The sequence below is a fragment of the Pseudovirgaria hyperparasitica genome (genome assembly GCF_010093815.1).
Source record: "Pseudovirgaria hyperparasitica strain CBS 121739 unplaced genomic scaffold EJ05scaffold_4, whole genome shotgun sequence".
Taxonomy (NCBI): Eukaryota; Fungi; Ascomycota; class Dothideomycetes; order Acrospermales; family Acrospermaceae; genus Pseudovirgaria; species Pseudovirgaria hyperparasitica.
The window spans coordinates 689,199-705,441 of NW_022985552.1; the positions used below are offsets into that span (position 1 = coordinate 689,199).

At 51.9% G+C, this 16,243-nt stretch overlaps 5 protein-coding genes across 5 annotated transcripts; 2 read left to right on the top strand and 3 right to left on the bottom strand.

Moving 5' to 3' along the window:
• The first annotated feature begins 4,095 nt into the window (after positions 1 to 4,095).
• Positions 4,096 to 5,965, top strand: EJ05DRAFT_278562 (uncharacterized protein). Its single transcript, XM_033740415.1, has 3 exons — positions 4,096 to 4,383; positions 4,436 to 4,576; positions 4,634 to 5,965. The coding sequence occupies exons 1-3, from the start codon at positions 4,305 to 4,307 to the stop codon at positions 5,863 to 5,865; spliced, it is 1,452 nt and encodes a 483-aa protein (XP_033602736.1). The 5' UTR covers positions 4,096 to 4,304; the 3' UTR covers positions 5,866 to 5,965.
• A 2,820-nt stretch (positions 5,966 to 8,785) lies between these two features.
• Positions 8,786 to 9,434, bottom strand: EJ05DRAFT_278588 (uncharacterized protein). The gene has a single exon (XM_033740416.1). It carries the CDS (start codon positions 9,205 to 9,207, stop codon positions 8,875 to 8,877), a length of 333 nt encoding a protein of 110 aa, XP_033602737.1. The 5' UTR covers positions 9,208 to 9,434; the 3' UTR covers positions 8,786 to 8,874.
• EJ05DRAFT_449992 (ubiquinone biosynthesis methyltransferase coq5) lies at positions 9,391 to 10,777 on the bottom strand. Its single transcript, XM_033742353.1, has 2 exons — positions 10,496 to 10,777; positions 9,391 to 10,431 (listed from the first exon to the last, which is right to left on the bottom strand). Exons 1-2 carry the CDS (start codon positions 10,710 to 10,712, stop codon positions 9,662 to 9,664), a joined length of 987 nt encoding a protein of 328 aa, XP_033602738.1. The 5' UTR covers positions 10,713 to 10,777; the 3' UTR covers positions 9,391 to 9,661.
• A 142-nt stretch (positions 10,778 to 10,919) lies between these two features.
• Positions 10,920 to 12,702, top strand: EJ05DRAFT_462353 (branched chain alpha-keto acid dehydrogenase complex, alpha subunit). Its single transcript, XM_033742681.1, has 2 exons — positions 10,920 to 11,111; positions 11,165 to 12,702. Exons 1-2 carry the CDS (start codon positions 10,969 to 10,971, stop codon positions 12,414 to 12,416), a joined length of 1,395 nt encoding a protein of 464 aa, XP_033602739.1. The 5' UTR covers positions 10,920 to 10,968; the 3' UTR covers positions 12,417 to 12,702.
• EJ05DRAFT_474178 (uncharacterized protein) lies at positions 12,343 to 16,180 on the bottom strand. Its single transcript, XM_033743551.1, has 6 exons — positions 15,890 to 16,180; positions 15,622 to 15,837; positions 15,326 to 15,573; positions 14,865 to 15,176; positions 13,800 to 14,802; positions 12,343 to 13,754 (listed from the first exon to the last, which is right to left on the bottom strand). Exons 1-6 carry the CDS (start codon positions 15,982 to 15,984, stop codon positions 12,710 to 12,712), a joined length of 2,919 nt encoding a protein of 972 aa, XP_033602740.1. The 5' UTR covers positions 15,985 to 16,180; the 3' UTR covers positions 12,343 to 12,709.
• Between the last annotated feature and the right edge of the window lie 63 nt (positions 16,181 to 16,243).

Consider the following 16,243-nt stretch of genomic DNA (forward strand, 5'->3'; position numbering starts at 1 on the left):
GAACCGACAAGCACCTTTCATGGGAGTTCGGAGGCAGGAAATACGATTCAGCGGTCGGCGAATCATTTCTACGGCTCCTAACGCCGTTCTGAGGTGGATGCAACCAAGACCACAAACCGACATTCGGCCTGGCCTGTCTATTCTAGGGCATGGACTGTGCCAAAAACATCTTCCCTGCTCATCGGTCCAGGATAAACAACTTCCCGCACGCAGTCATCATGGTATCGATGTTATCACGATTCATCCGTGTCAATCAACACTTCTGGACATGATATTGTGTCACGTGAGAAGCGCACATGATGATTATCCAAGACCAATCGTTTCTAGAAGTATAATTAATAGCGACATGATCACAAAGTTGTATTTCCAAAGTGGATTGGTTCATATGTTTCTCTGTTCTTACTGCTTATATATATATATATATCAAACTCGATATTGACGACATTAGCATTGAGTCACGTGGAAGCTAAGCTTCGAGACGGGTTTGATCGACATGTACATGTCACGTTTTTGACCACGAGCACCAAAGTGTAGTGTGTTTAGGATCCATTAATATCATATGTGTAGAGTGTGGTGACTCATGCCAAGCGGGATGTAGAGCTAATCGTTGTCAAGCCAATGGACTAGGGCGCGAGTGTCGCTTCGTTTGTTGCGGATGAGTTGCGCCCAAGTTCCGTTGCCATATTTATCATGAAGATGTCTAGGATGAAGCAGAGCAGCCAGTGAGAAGACTGCGATCTGCTGCCTGTAACACTGTGGTAGGATCAAGAAGAACCGTGCCACGAGTTTTGACAGGTCTTCAGATGGCTTGGCATGCTGTTGAAACGCTCAATTGATCTGTGCACTTTCGGGTGTGTCACCTTCTAGAAGCTTGACAGCAACCCGCGGAGCAGAAGACCAATGTCATTTTCGAACGGTGTCTATGGAATCATGCAATGCTTGAGCCGCAAGCTCGGACTTGGACCAGTTTATTTTCGGTTGTAACGTTACCTTGTCGTATCAAGAGGGCAGTCAGGGCAGCGGAGGTGATCTGCGGGAAGGAATGGTCCGGACTAGAGAGTAAACAAAGCTCAGTCTCGGCAGTCTCTTGTGTCAGTGTCATAAGCGAGTCCAGCCAGGAGCATTCGAAGACATGATGGTTCGGCCGTTGTTGTTGTTGTTGTTGTTGAGCAAGGAAAATTTTGCAGAGTACCGAGCTTGGCTGTCCTATCACAGATGATGTACATCTCACAAGTGGAAAGACAGGAGATGCAGCCGCATATGTCCATGGTATCATGGCCAGCCCCGTATCTGAGAGCCCCTAGGATCTACGGAATATCATCAAGGATTCTAGCCTCGTCGTCCACGCCCAGGTTTAGCCAAGAGTATCCGCGCGGTGCTGGTAAGGATTTCTAGCGAACTTCTGGAAAGCCGGGGATCCAAAGAGGACTAACTGAGGTGGAATGATTCTGAAACAGATGATATCGGGGGATCCAATGGACATGCAGTATGTATATTACGGCCAAGGTGGTATGCAGTTAGTGACTGGGAATTTGTTTGAAAAGTATTAGGCGACAAAGTATCGCCACGCATTCCTGACGCGAACCGACGATATGAAGTATAGTAGTAATTAACTGTTGAATAAAAGTCGGCGGCAACGACATGTTTGTTATGCAGGCAGAGAGGATGAGGTAGAGAAGAGTGAAGCGGCAGACGGAAAGGCAAAAGGACATTTTCCTGAGCGACCGTTAGACTAAGGTAGCAAAGTAGCATGCACACGCACTAAGTCTGCCGGCGTCGGCATCGGACCGTTTAGCGTTAGGTGTCAGGTGTGTGTATGTTGGTAGATGCGTTGTATTAGTTGGCTGGAAAGGGCAGCAAATTCTTCCACTACTAGCGGGTGAAGGCCGGGCGGATCCGATCGTCTAACGGGACGAGCAGTCGATCATGCTGCACATCTCGATGCTATTCGCTGCTCTCTCTGCATACATGTCATCAGGAGGGGCCGTGCGCGGACATGAACGCTGACCCTGCGTTGCGGCGCGCAGGCGTCAGGAAGACTCTGTCTGCACTTCTGACTATTATCATCGACAGAAGAGGTCACCCCAGTCGAAGGGTCTGCCAGTGTTGAGTAGATGGGAGAGACGTGGTGGGTAAAAGCGCATGTCCGTCCGCCGAACGCTGCAGGAGCGCGGTGCTGGTAGGCTCGAAATAGAAGATGGCCGGTGGTGCTGCTAAGGGACATGGCGTTAAGGGCGCGGTGTGGTGTAGATGGATTAGTGGTGACCATCACCATCTTCCCGTGTCAACGCTGTGACCACGGTAAGATACCGGTCAGACTGCAAGTCATCGAGGGATGTGCTGGGGGAGGGGGCGGAAGTGACAGGGCCGATTGTATGGATGCACGATGCACATTGCATAGGCATGGCAATCTGTTGAGTAAGCTCAGACTGGCCTTTGGTGAATGGCAATGCCTGATTCCAGGCGAGACAGCTTGCGTGCTAGTAGCAGTGGTGAAAGTGGGGATTGCTCTATGGGTAGTGATGAGTTAGGTCCAAGCAGTAATTAATAGTTGGGACGTAGGAAAGGGTCGGATGCCAGCCAGCCAACAACAGACAGTGATGACAGTGATGATGTCTCGGCAGTCGAGGCAAGGCACGCGATCAGGAGAAGAAGAAGAAGAAGAAGACGGTGGTGTATGGCTGCTCTAGGCTGGAGTGTTCAGCGGATAGAAGGGTAGGAAAAGGGCATCCATGGTCGGTCTGGCAGTGCGATTGAGAAGGTAATTAGGTGGTGATGGATAAAGAGAAGTGTTGATGTGGAGAGAGGTAGTGTTAACCCTTTCCGGCGGGCTGCATCTAGGCGGCCCGTTTAGCTGGCGACGAGGACGAATGAATGCAAGAGTATTATGATGGGTGTATGTAATGAGCAGTCAGTCAGTGGAAGGAGGATATGATGATGGACGGCTTAGAGGAGAATGGAGGTATGTGGTAGTGGAGAGGATGGGTTAGCTAGTGGAGTGGTTGAAGCAGTAGAGTAGTAGTTAGTAGGTAGTAAAGTAAGTAGACAGGCATTAATTAGTCGGCGGCTCAGGCGCTGGCTCAGGCTGCTGCTCTCAGGCTTTCTTTCTCTGCTCAGGCTCTGGCACTGGCTCAGACGTCAGACTCAGGCTCTGGTCAAGGTCAGGCTTTTGCGTAAGTGGAGACGAGACAGCAGAAAGACATACACACACGCTTGGATCGGCATCTTGCTCGTAGGAGTAACTAAGAATAATGGGGTGCTGGTGCTGGTGCTGGTGCTGGTGGTAGTGTAGTTAGGCAGGGCACAGTAAAGTAGCTAGGTAGAAGAGGGCACCAGCTGCACAAAGCTACATTAGCTAAACAGGCCGGGTAAGTGTTGGCTTGCTTGGTCAGCCGCCAGCCCTGCCGAAAGGAGTTATACTTTACACCATTCTATACAGAACATCAACATACCGAGGAAAGAAGCACAAGCACCTGCACCGTGGTACCTAGATGGAGATGGAGGGGCAGCCTTTACTTTTGATTACCATACCTTCTTTACAGTTCTATACCAACCATCTTCCCCTCTTTCTACTTACTCTACATACTGCTCCTCGTTCTGCTTGCTACTGCTCTACTCCACAATCCACAATTCACACTCCAGCAGAAGAAGCCTGCCAAACAAGCCAGCTCGTCCCTGTTGCTGCCTCTCTCTGTTCGCGCCCAGACACCCGCTTCTATCCCATCACCACCACTAACACCTCCTCCACTAACTACTACCGACTTCTCCTCCACCACTAATTATCGCCTCCTCGTCTTCTTCTTCTTCTTCTTCTTCCTCTTCTATCCTTCATACACACACACACACACAATCATCATCCCTCCCAGATCCTGGCCCCTACACTGAACGTGCCGTTTTGACGTCCATACTCCCCACCTCATCTTGCGCTTCTCGGCCAGCGGCTTCTGCTGCACGGCTCGACCCCATCCCTCCTACCTACCCTACCTACCCTTCCTCATCCTCTTCTCCACACTCCACTCTCGGTACTCTTCTTCTTCGGCGGCTGCCTTTGTGCTCTCGGTTCCAATTATCCTCCATCCTCGCACTTTTGCTCATTCTTCGCTTGTATATCTTCTTTCTCCATCTGGACATACATACACTCCTCTGCACCCACTTTCATTTACCCACTCTCTTTCTCTACCTCTCTTCACCACCACTACCCTTCGCCCGCCGTCTGCGCACTGTCACTCACCCCTCTCCACTACCAAAGAGGTCCACTGTCCTCCTTTCTTCTTCCTCTTCTTCTTCTTCTTCTTTCTCCGACAATGCCAGTCATCAACGGCGAAAAGTATGCCTGCCTGTCGTGCATCAAGGGTCATCGCGTCAGCGGCTGTCAACACCATGGTATGCGCCGCCCACAATCTCCACCCACCATTCTGACTCTGACTCTTTGCAGATCGTGAGCTTCAGCATATCAATCCCAAGGGCCGCCCTGTGAAACAGTGTGACCACTGCCGCGCCAACCGCAAGACCAATTCCCTCCATGGTCGCTGCGATTGCAAGAGAGACAGAAAGGGTGATTTCAAGCTAGGGGATGGTGAGCAGGATTCAGATGTGCCGTTGTCCGACGCTTTCGTGTCTAACATTGCAGAAGTTAGTGGAGCTGACTGCGCTTGCCATACTGGCTCGAAATGTCTTTGCGGCTCCAAGAAGAACCCTGGTCTGCGCGTCGAAACTTCGATGAAGGCGAAACCTCGTCTGACCTCCACACAATCCGAGAGCACCTTGACCGTCTTCGCCAATGGCCACCACAAACCCGTCCACCACCGAAACAACGCCCATCACAATACCGGCATGCCGTACAAAGTACCACATCGTCATACTGTGCATGGCCACGGTCCGTCCTTTGGTGCGCAGCATTCAGACTCGAACGACAGCGTGAACAACATCTACGGCATGCCTGCGAAACGGCGATCTTTGGATCACCTGGGTATCACGGAACGAGAGGCTGAGTCTGAAGCCTCGGAACTGTATGCGAAACCACTCTTCGCAGGAATCGCAACAACGCCCACACTGATCTCTGGTCCCAACTCGCCCATCGATAGCACTCTACCGCTGCATAATTGGCCTTGGACTCGCAACGGCTTGCCCTCGGCCTACAGTACGTATGGCAGCTTCTCCACTTCGCCCTCGGGCGATTACATGTCACACGACAGCGACTGGGCTATTCCCTCCGCTGGTCTGCAGCCGTCGTGGTCGGCAACGGACTTGCCACTTGTCCCGGAGAAGCTCGTAGATGCTGTGCCGCAGCCAAACTCGCACAGTGGAGATTCCAATCGTGCCAGCGTTCCAGGTTTGAGCACCTCTTCATCCCAGTCGGAGGTTGGTGAGCCTAACTTTTTTGGAGATCTGGATCTCAAGTCTACCCAGACGGCCATCGCGGATCATGCCTGGGAAGACGCTTTTCACTATCACAAATCGCGTGCTTACCGTGTCTTGAGCAATGCCTCCACCCCGCCAGATCTCCGCCAAGCCCCAACCTCTGTACCAGACACACACAGTCGCAACTCTTTGGACCTGGACTACCTGAGACGTACAAGCCCTCCAGTCTCCACTGAGCTTGAGAGCAACTATCTCGCCCAGCAGCAGCAGCAGCAGTACGGGAACCCGCTCATGGACATGGTGCCACAGGAGAAGGCACCCGCAACGCCCACGAGCACCCCATTCATGAATACAGAAATGGAAAGCCAGCCTCGATCCATGCCCTTGGGTCCAGTGGATGAAGGTAGCACAGCGATGAATTGGCTAAACTACTCCGACTTCCCTTCGTCCACTTTCGACAACACCGAAGTCCCTGCATACAGCTTCGGTGATAATTTCTCGTAAGGCTGCAGATGATCCGGTCGTGGAAACCGCGGAAATCCTTTTTTTCTCTTCTACTATTTCCTCGTAACGACGCCATGAAATCATGCCGCCCTGTTCATAGATACCATCTTTTTTTCGTTTCTACTTCAGATCCCAGGCACCATTACAAAACGCGAAAAGAAAAACAAAAAAGAATTGCGACGGACTGCAGCGTTCTCGAATGAATGCCGCAGCAGCTTGCTTGGGAACTCTTTCGCTCCCTATTTTGTCTCGTTCGCGACCCACATTTGTACATACAACCGTGGACTTGCTAGACCGGAGAAGAATCACGTTGGGGGACTGGATACACACAGGCATAGTCTTTGCGCGAACGGTATTGTCGCGGCGGTTCAAACATGTTTTTTTCTCATTCTACTTGATAATCTCGTATATAAAAATATAGACTGGGTTTGGGGGGGGTTGCGTTCCTTTGGTATTGGAGTGGAGGAATGGACTGTAGCTATGCTCTGAATACAGTTCAGAGCATGTACGCTGTTTGGTCAGGTAGCTCCTCTAGCACTTTTTGATAGTATAGATAATCCTACACTGCTGACATGGCACATACGGTCCTCGTGGACAATTGAAACCCAGTGCTTGTGGTGGTGTTGTTATTGAGGTGGTTGGATGATGTCATGCCTGCCTGGACCCCCGCTCCGAGCCCTCCGAGCGTAGGAGGCAGTCAGTTCCGCAGTCGCAATCACTAGCAGCCACTGACCTCCGGCATATACCGTAGCCACACCTGACTGGAGAGTACCTTTTTGCCCGGGCCAAATGACGACGACGATTATGATTCAATAGGCCACCCCATTCGCGGGTCCTTTCTGTATTTGGACTTTCAAAACCTCAGCGCCTAGTAATTATCCTGCCATGCATTTTCCCAAGGGACTTTGGGGGAAAATAAGAAGAAAAAAGAAACACGTCAGCAGCACTCTCTCCAATCATTCGGTGTCGGCGCCAAAGGGAGGGAGGGGAAACAATAATGTATCCCCATTAATTCCCCGTTCTAAGTATCAGGTACGGTATGGTACGTACGGTAAATAACATGCATGCATGTATGCCTTTGGGTCTCGAACTGTAGCTAGTTAGGTAGTAGTGTGTAGTGTAAATAGTGCTAAGGACTGACCGCCCGGACACGTGGATGGAAAGGCTGAGGCAAGTGTAGCGGCTCCTTCCTTCCTTCCGGTCCTTATTTCCTTCCTTCCTGCTACAGCCGGCCGGCCGGCAGATGGATAGGTAGGTAGGTAGGTAGGTAGGGTGGGCAAAACATACGAAAAAAAGGCTCCGTGGCTGCGAATCGGGTCGTGCCGCTTTTACCTGTGTATGTACGTATATATTTCCGGGGAAAAAAAGGTTTAGATTAGAGGAGGAATGCGCTAAATTAAACTAAAGAAAGAAAGAAAATCACAGATCTGGTTCAATTGATTCTTTCTACCCAGGGTATTATGTTTGGTCTTGATGGAGCTGTGGGTGATAGTCGGGTGCTGTAAGTATGAATTAGAGGAGGGAGACTAATCCATGGAGCGAGATCGTCGTGCTTGGTTTTGTTTGTCTTGTCTTGTCGAGCGTTGCTTGGTGGTAGTCGGGCTGTGTAGGGGTACCAACCTGATGGTGCTATACTACCTACTATTGAATGTACGTAATCAAGGCACTTACTACCAGCCACATACCACACAACAACAATGTGTATGTATATGCAGACAATATCACGTTCACCGTCCGTTACCGGCCGCTTCCACAAGACACAAGATACAAAGGCTAGCATCAAACACCAGCACCAGCACCAGCAATCAATCAACCATCACCCATCTCGCACCTCAAGCTGGGAGTCCTCGAAGAAACAAGCCTTGACTTCTCCACACCACCATCCTTCCACTCATCCATCCATCCATCTCGCCCCTCCTCCCATGTTCTCTTTCGCCTTGCCCTCCTCCCCTGTCATCCTCGCCTTGCCTCGCCTTGCCTTGCCTCGCCTTGCCTTGCCTCGCCTCGCCCTGACTTCCGACTTCCATTCCTCGCACGGCCGCCCGCCGTCCCACCGTCCTCCGCGCACATCATTCATGCCCATTTCCCCGTCGGTACCCGTGAGTGAGTATGAGTGAGTGAGTGAGTGAGTGACCACACCCAACTCCACTCCACTCCACTCAACTCAACTCCACTTTTGACCGTCCGTCTGTCTGTCTCCATGGACTATCTCCATGACCACGAGCCACGAGCCACGAGCCACCACGCTCCATGCATCACGACATCTTCATCTCAGTCCGTGCGCTAGTGTCTCTGCACATGTCCATGTCCATCCGTCCATATGCATACGACGGTGCGGACAGCTAATTAGTCTAGCTAGTCTAGTCTAGTCTAGGCTGGCTACTCAGCGCCCTAGCAGTAAATCTACATACATACATACATACATACCAGGAATCTACACCCCATAATCACCCGCCAGCCCTAGCATCCTGGTTTTACATGCCCTATCCTGCCCTACCCTGCCCTATCCTATCCTATCACACTCGCCTGATCCTCCGGGGGGTAGAGCCGGCACCGTTTGTGTGCCGGGGTGTGTCCGGCTTGGCGCGTCTAGCGGGGCTTCTAGAAGGGTGGTGGGACGGGTGTGGCTTGTGGCTGGTGCGGGTGGACAGGGATGTAGGTAGGCAGGGGTTGAGTGATTGGCAGGGTGGACAGGGTGGCACGAGCACAAGGGAAGGAAGGAAGGCGTCACTCCTTCGTGTGCTGATGCTGTGCTGTGCTGTGCTGTGCTTTGCTGATTAGATACCGTAGATACCGTAGATACGTAGATAAGTCGATAAGTCGATAAGTCGATAAGGAATGAGGCTCGTGTGTGTCTGTGTGTGTGTGGCGGATACATACTACAGTAGCATCATAGTAGGTAGCTCTGAGAAAACATAAACGTCAGGACTAATCAATTAGACGATGCCCAGCCTGGACGGACCGACATATCGAACCATGGAGGCAGGCGGCTGCCTTATGCACATCATATCACATCACAATCACAATCACATCGCATCGCATCACATAGCGATGAACCTGGGGCGTGTGTGTGTGTTTAGCTAGCAAGTTATGCCTGGTATGAGGAGGTTTGGTTGACGATGTGACTGACGTACGTCGATGGGGAAAACTCGGCGATGACAACGATGACAACGATGACAACGACGACAACGATGACAACAATGACAACAACAACAACGACGACGACAATGACAACAACAACGACGACAATGACAACACAACGACGACGACGACAATGACAACAACAACGACGACAATGACAACACAACGACGACGACGACAACGACCATGCGAATACGACATGCCCACACACTACCACAACGAACGTTTCAGTTTGAGTGTTGAGCGTGTGCGATAGGGCCAAGGGAAGACAACAATGTGGATCACCGGGTAGGGTAGAGTACAGTCAATGCGTGTCGACAGTTCAGATGGTTTCCGCGATGGTGGGCATCTTCTGATGTGCGTGTGTGAAAGAGATAAAAACCAGAGTCAGACTCGCGTGATCCTATTGGATTGTCCTTCGGCTATTGTGCTATATATATGTATATCTATGCTATGTACAGTACATAATGTTACATGCCGCCCGGAAGCTATTTCAGGCTACTGGACGGCCCGATTTCGCGCTTTTGCCAACGAACGCTCTGCGTAGATGTACTGATTGCATGCAGAAAGTGTGCACGACGAAGCGCGGCGCATCAACCGGTGGAGATCACCAGACCGCGTTTCTTGGCTTTCATGTCACAACTGGCGAGCGCGTTTATGACGATGAAGTCTTGGGTTTGACGCCCTTGTGAATCGCCGCAATACCCCCGCTCAGGTCCTCCCAGCCCTGGCCCGGCACCATGAAGCCTGCCGTCTTGATCATATCCCTGAACTCCGGCTGGCTGGGGAACTTCTCAATGCTCTCGACGAGATACTGATAGCTGTCCCGGTCCCCGGCCACAATCTGCCCGATTAGCGGTATCGCGCCGAAGCTCCACCGCTTGTACACGTAATTGAAGACCGGGTTGTTCACGTTTGAAAACTCGAGGCAGGCGAACACACCACCGGGCTTGAGCACGCGGAATGCTTCGTGCAGGGCCTGTTGCTTGTCGGTGAAATTTCGGATCCCGAATGCGACGGTGTACAGGTCGACGCTGTTGCTCGGGATGGTCGGCAGCTTTTCCGCGTTGGCTTCCATGAACGAAAGGCGCTCCGATCGCGCATATGGCGTCTCAAGCGCCCGTCGCTTCCCTTCTGCCAGCATGTCGGGATTGATGTCTGCGACTGTGACGCGAGTCTTGTGATCGCTGTTGATCGTGGTTGCGTGGTCGAGCATGCGGAACGCAATGTCCCCGGTTCCGCCTGCAATGTCAAGTATATTCCATCCTTTTTCCTCTGATCCGGAATGTAATGATCCCGATACTGATGGCGATCCAGGGTCTAGTTCGCGGACGAAGTGGTCTTTCCATAGCCTGTGGATGCCAAGGGACATGAGATCGTTCATGCGATCGTACGAGGACGCCACCGAGGAGAACACTCCTTTGACTGGACCGACAGCAATATTAGCATTGTTCAACGGGACTTGTGCTCTGTCGTAGTAGATTTTTACCCTTTGATTCCTTCAATGACTCATCTATCGTCTCGAAGCCAAAATGCGTTGTCCGTCCAGCTTCATCTTTCTGGGGCGGCACTTTTCGCGGCGAAGACTGCTGCAGGCTCTGCCGGATTGAGCAAGAGAAACATCGATAGCCTCCTTTCTCTGTCGTTCTGCGTATAGATGGTAATAACCGGGATGGTTGTAAAGCTCGTATGCCCGTTGTATTCATCTTGATGTCGGTCGACTCGCCGCAGAGCTGTCGATTGATGTGTACGCGAAATGATTTTAACCATATGCTCGTTAGATAGAGACGGATATGGAGCTGTCGTGACGGGCGATGATGGAAGAATTTCGGCAAAGCGTCTCAGCCCTACGCGTGGAGCTCGGACATAGACCGATGATAGCCGCAGTGAACTTCCCCAGACTTCCCAACGATCGTGTCTTGACTGCCCAAGCCTGACTTCTGCAATGCCACAATCAACATCATGTCTGCGCGACTGTCAGGGACACTTAATTGCGTGAGACGGTCTACAGCCGTCCGGTCAACATCTTCGACGACGGCTCTCCGAAGCAACTCACAAACATGGAGACGATGGCAATCGATCTCACAAAGACCAGGCTCGGACAGGTAATATGCAGCCGTAAGAGCATTCGACAGAATATATGCTAACAAGCTTTCAGAGTCCACTTCCCTGGCGCTGTGAATAGTAGATTCACCACCTCTCTGAACTTCCAAGGCACCTCTGCCGACTCCGCCATGCCCACGTACCGTATCCTCGACCAAGACGGCATCGTCGTAGACCGCAACCGCGCTCCCCTCGACGTCACAGACGATCAAGCCCTCCGCTGGTACAAAGACATGCTGACAGTCTCCATCATGGATAACATCATGTTCGAAGCGCAGCGCCAAGGCCGTCTCTCATTCTACATGGTATCCGCAGGCGAAGAAGGCATCGCAGTCGGCTCCGCCGCAGCACTCCTCCCCGACGACGTCATATTCGCCCAATACCGCGAGACCGGCGTCTTCCAAACCCGCGGCTTCACCCTTGACGACTTCATGTCGCAGCTCTTCGCCAACAAGCACGACAGCGGCCGCGCGCGCAACATGCCCGTCCACTACGGCTCCCGGAAGCTCAACATCCACACCATCTCCTCCCCTCTAGCCACACAGATCCCCCAGGCCGCCGGCGCAGCATACGCGCTCAAGATGCAAGACGCCGGCAACCCCGACCGCCCGCTCGACAAGCGCCGCGTCGTAGCATGCTACTTTGGCGAAGGCGCCGCCTCGGAAGGCGACTTTCACGGCGCGCTCAACATTGCCGCTACCCGCTCCTGCCCCGTCATCTTCATCTGCCGCAACAACGGCTACGCTATCAGCACCAGCACGCTCGAGCAGTATCGCGGCGACGGCATCGCGTCTCGCGGCATCGGCTATGGCATCGACACCATCCGCGTCGACGGCAACGACATCTTTGCCGTGCGCGAAGCTACCGCGCGGGCGCGTGAGATGGCTCTGCGCGATGGCGGGAAGCCCGTGCTGATCGAGGCCATGTCGTACCGAGTGTCGCACCACAGCACGAGTGACGACAGCTACGCGTACCGGGCCAAGGTCGAGGTTGAGGACTGGAAACGACGTGACAACCCCATCACACGACTGCGGAAGTGGATGGAGAACAAGGGGGTCTGGGATGAGGCCAAGGAGCAGGAGGCGAGGAGCCGGATTCGCAAGGAGGTGCTGGGCGCGTTTGCGAAAGCGGAGAAGGAGAAGAGACCGCCTCTACGAGCGATGTTTGAAGACGTGTATGCGGAGATGACAGAGGAGGCCGAGGGTCAGGTGCAGCAGCTAAAGGATGTATTGAAGAGATACCCGAACGAGTACGACTTGGGAGACTATGATGGTGGACTAGACGGGCTGGAGAAAAAGCCGAGGTAGCCCGATCAATACGAAAATATCTTTTTGAATTATTCTGGCATGATACATCTCCCCAACGACGAACCCACTTCTGTGTCGACGTTACCCAGACGACCCGAGCACATTCGCTGCTTTCCGGACACACCTGTCCGAGCAGGAGGGAGTTCAGCCTGTGCCCGTCCAGAACGCCAATACAAATTCCACCTAGCCTAGCCCACAGATGTGAACATATATTCTAGTTCTCCACACATTTTTTCGCTGCGCCGAGACACTCCCTGATGCCGAAGAATAGAAAGGAAAGCTAACGTACAATTCTATGAATGTTGTTCCGGCTGGGTCGGCTGGATGATCCCGGCGCCGCCACCTGTGACAACGGCTTGCCAGAGGCTAGTCATATAATCTTTCAGAATAAGGTTGTTTGCCATGACGTAGAAGATATGGTCCATTATGGGATAGAATGCTTTCTGTACCCAGCCACCCTTCTGTGGCTCTCCCTCGTCGTCATCGTCCTCTCTGTAACGCTTGCGGCCACCCGGAGTTCCCTGTCTCCCTCGGTCTGTGTACTTGATCTTGGCCATCTGCCTCGCGAGATTGCGCATTACTAGGACTGACGCCAAGGGCAATCCTGCAGCATCACTGCGTTCGTCTGTAGCGGTGACTGACCATTTCACTGGCCATGGAACCGCTTGCGTATGAGCTGGAGTCGGGCCGCCAGGAACAGGCGCCTGGGGCTCAGCTAATTTCTCTGTCCGATTATACTTATTGCGTATTACTGACTTGGCGGAGTCGTCGGGCAGATGCGTCCTGATGTGTTTGCCCACCTGGCGAGCATCGGTGTTACCGTTCGTCGCCGCGAAATGTCTGCATCTCGCCCAATGGCAATTGTATCGTGTCTCGAGTGGAGTTCCACCACCATTCACCTCTGGTTTGATCTCCAGTGACCACTCGCCTGTGATTGTATCTCGCGGGATATTCAAGTGTGCCGCAAGGATGTGCTCGTACATATCCTTCGGCTGAGAGGTGTATTCGCTACATTCAGACGATGATGGATCCGTGATATCATGGGAACTCGTATGCCATTGGCATCGAATATAAGGACGTTGACTTCGGGGGCTCACTGGGACTGCGCGTGGACGAATTCCGCGAATGGTGTACTTTGCCCCTTGTCCTGACGTGACCACTTGAGCTTGCGCTCCAGTAAAAGTAGTAGACACGTTAGTAATGAATTCTTTGGCTTGCATCAGGCTCTTTTGGTGCTCTTGTCGTGACAATGCATTTAAGAATGCATCGTTATAGGCACGCCACAGATCAATCTGTGTGATTTCGCCAGAGGGATCTTCTTCATAGCAGGTCTTGAGCCTATAGAATGTAAGCTTCGACTTTTGAGGTGTCCAAGAAACTTACCATTGTGAACTCCTCTCAGGTTCATCCAGAACCACTAGTCGGTCGATAATAGCCTGTGACAGCTTTGGCGCAGATTCTGCTGCCTGTACGCTTTGACTCTTGTTTTTCGCTCCGTTCTTACTCTCTGTCAGAGTAGCGTTGTACATTAGCAGTCGTGAAAGTTGGTATACTAGCGTCTCTATGTTCACTGCGTGAACAAGTTGCTCAACATTCTCCAGGATCGCCGTAAACTGATAGAGAAAGTCAAGACAGGCATTCCGGAGATCCTCATCATCCACTAGTAGCCAATCGCAGATGCTCTGTAGTAGTTTCGCAGGCACGTTCCCTAACCGGTTCTTCACCTCCAGATTCAGCGATATGCGACTCAACGCTCTGAGAGACGTAATGATTGAGCCTCGATCCGTAGACTCGGCTTGCCTCAATAGCGTAACGTATACTGGATCGTGCGAATCGAGAGACCAGTATTTAGTGACCTGTTCGGCGATGTCGAGGGCGTAATGTTGAAGCTCCCTAACCGAAGGATGATTGGGCAGGTTTAGGACGATGGTGATCAGGTCGCGTATGAGAGGTATCTGCGACACGTAGTGTGCATTCTCTTCCAACATGACCATGTTGCGTAGCACCAAACCGGCCTCATTCACTCTTCCCAACGCGATTATGAAGTCTGCATCTTGAATATCATCACCTACATTTAAACGCTCCAAAGACCGTATGCGACCGAGAAGGTTTGAAGTTCCGCTTAGGCCATCTAGGACGTGAGCAGGTTCAGATCCGACTCCAGTGTAAGAGATGTCCCACTTGACATTGTAAAAGACAGAGCTGACCTCTAAGACTTTCGTCATCAAAGCTTCGGCGAGACCTGGAAAGCCAGTAAATTGGTACTTGTCACCCCTTTCGTGGGAAATTTTGACAAGATGATGTAAAGCGTATGCTTCCTCTTCTACAAGACCTGATTGCAGAGCAAGCAATGCTCTAATGTATATGTTAGGCCCGATAAAGCCAGCTGGCGAGTATTAGCAGTATTCCCATTGAACTCTTTCCTAGAGGAGGATTCTTGTGACGTACTCCCAGGCGCCATCATGCCCGCGGCCGGTCCCTTTCTCGATGATCGATGACGGTTGCGGACAGCAAGATTTCTGAAATGCTCTGGATTGTTCGAGGGTGTCACTACGGGCTTGACTTGGGACGGCGCAGGCTGCTGGGGCTCATAGCCAGCTATGGTCATGGCCGCGCCAGCGTTACCGCTGTTCAGACCGTTTACATGCGTCCCACCAGCAAGGTTGGAAGGTGTGGGGGAGTTCATGATTCCAGAATTACGCGTCTGTCGGCCAGCATCTGGCTGGAATAGGACGCGTTGAGGAGGAGCGTGTCGAAGACCTGAACAAGGCAGTTTAGTAATTGTACAACCTTAGTAGCAGGGCCGAAATAACAAATGATCGGCCAAATGACCACAAAAGTGAACAAATAAGATTTAACAGATGACGGGACCGCATTGCCTTCACAGCCTACCGGGAACAGTAATGTACCTCGTGTTACCCTTGCACCAGTGCTCCCAGGCTCATCTATGTCCATCTTCTCTTCTTTCGGTGTCTTATCCTCCTGATCAGAGTCGTCGCTATCTTGTCCGTTAGTTAGCATGTCGGCCTCTCTATTGCTAGATGCGAAATAGTTCTCGACTGTGCGATTCATTAGATCTCCTCCTTTGGCTGTGAGATCTTCGAGGATCTCTTTAGGTGGTGGCTCTTTCCCATGGAAGTTCGTTATCTCGTATGCCCTACTAGTGGATCAGACTCTTGCAAACGCGTGAATATGGCAGGCATACGCGAGGTTCTTGTAATATGCTGTCTTTACGAGGAAAGCCTGCGTGATAAGACTTGACACGCCTGGAAGAAATTCTGCAGCAAGTTTGCGCCAAGCTAATTTGTTTCCTTTTGTATCAGATACTCGATCGTAACCGCCTTCTTCGCACACTCTCTTGTATAATTTGTTAAGGTCTATATGCCTGTTCGCGATTTTCGGTTCACGCTCCAGTGTTGTACTACAATTTGTGAGTCTAGTCACTGAATAAAGCATTGTGTGTCGCAGCATACCCTCGTTTCTCATGATACGCCGCAAGTTTGGTCATAAACTCTTCGTATTCTTCAGAGCGATCGATTGAGGGTTCGCGCGGACGAGCTGGAGCCATGGTGGTGCAGTTGCACAAACTCCTGCGGTTGAGGGCTCAGCGCATGAACAGTAAAGAACGGATCGCGCAAAGCTGCGCCAGGCGATCTAGAAGTATCAGGGTATGCGCAATGTTGTTTGATGGCTGCGGGCGCAGAGAAATCGCGGGCAGAGTGATGAGCTGCGCGTTCCTGGGAAAGTTCGCGTTACGTTTGTCGGCGCTCCAACGTAGGCCGCTTCTCTGCTAGGTATCTCCATAAAATAGAATACGCCTGTTTCGG

Coding starts and splice junctions, on each gene's coding strand:
- EJ05DRAFT_278562 (XM_033740415.1), top strand. CDS start 4,305: ATGCCAGTCATCAACGGCGAAAAGTATGCCTGCCTGTCGTGCATCAAG. Junction 4,384..4,435: donor CAGCGGCTGTCAACACCATG/GTATGCGCCGCC, acceptor GACTCTTTGCAG/ATCGTGAGCTTCAGCATATC. Junction 4,577..4,633: donor TGATTTCAAGCTAGGGGATG/GTGAGCAGGATT, acceptor ACATTGCAGAAG/TTAGTGGAGCTGACTGCGCT.
- EJ05DRAFT_278588 (XM_033740416.1), bottom strand. CDS start 9,207: ATGTCGTATTCGCATGGTCGTTGTCGTCGTCGTCGTTGTGTTGTCATT.
- EJ05DRAFT_449992 (XM_033742353.1), bottom strand. CDS start 10,712: ATGAATACAACGGGCATACGAGCTTTACAACCATCCCGGTTATTACCA. Junction 10,432..10,495: donor GTCATTGAAGGAATCAAAGG/GTAAAAATCTAC, acceptor CTGTCGGTCCAG/TCAAAGGAGTGTTCTCCTCG.
- EJ05DRAFT_462353 (XM_033742681.1), top strand. CDS start 10,969: ATGTCTGCGCGACTGTCAGGGACACTTAATTGCGTGAGACGGTCTACA. Junction 11,112..11,164: donor CAAAGACCAGGCTCGGACAG/GTAATATGCAGC, acceptor ACAAGCTTTCAG/AGTCCACTTCCCTGGCGCTG.
- EJ05DRAFT_474178 (XM_033743551.1), bottom strand. CDS start 15,984: ATGGCTCCAGCTCGTCCGCGCGAACCCTCAATCGATCGCTCTGAAGAA. Junction 15,838..15,889: donor GCGTATCATGAGAAACGAGG/GTATGCTGCGAC, acceptor CACAAATTGTAG/TACAACACTGGAGCGTGAAC. Junction 13,755..13,799: donor CCTGAGAGGAGTTCACAATG/GTAAGTTTCTTG, acceptor TACATTCTATAG/GCTCAAGACCTGCTATGAAG.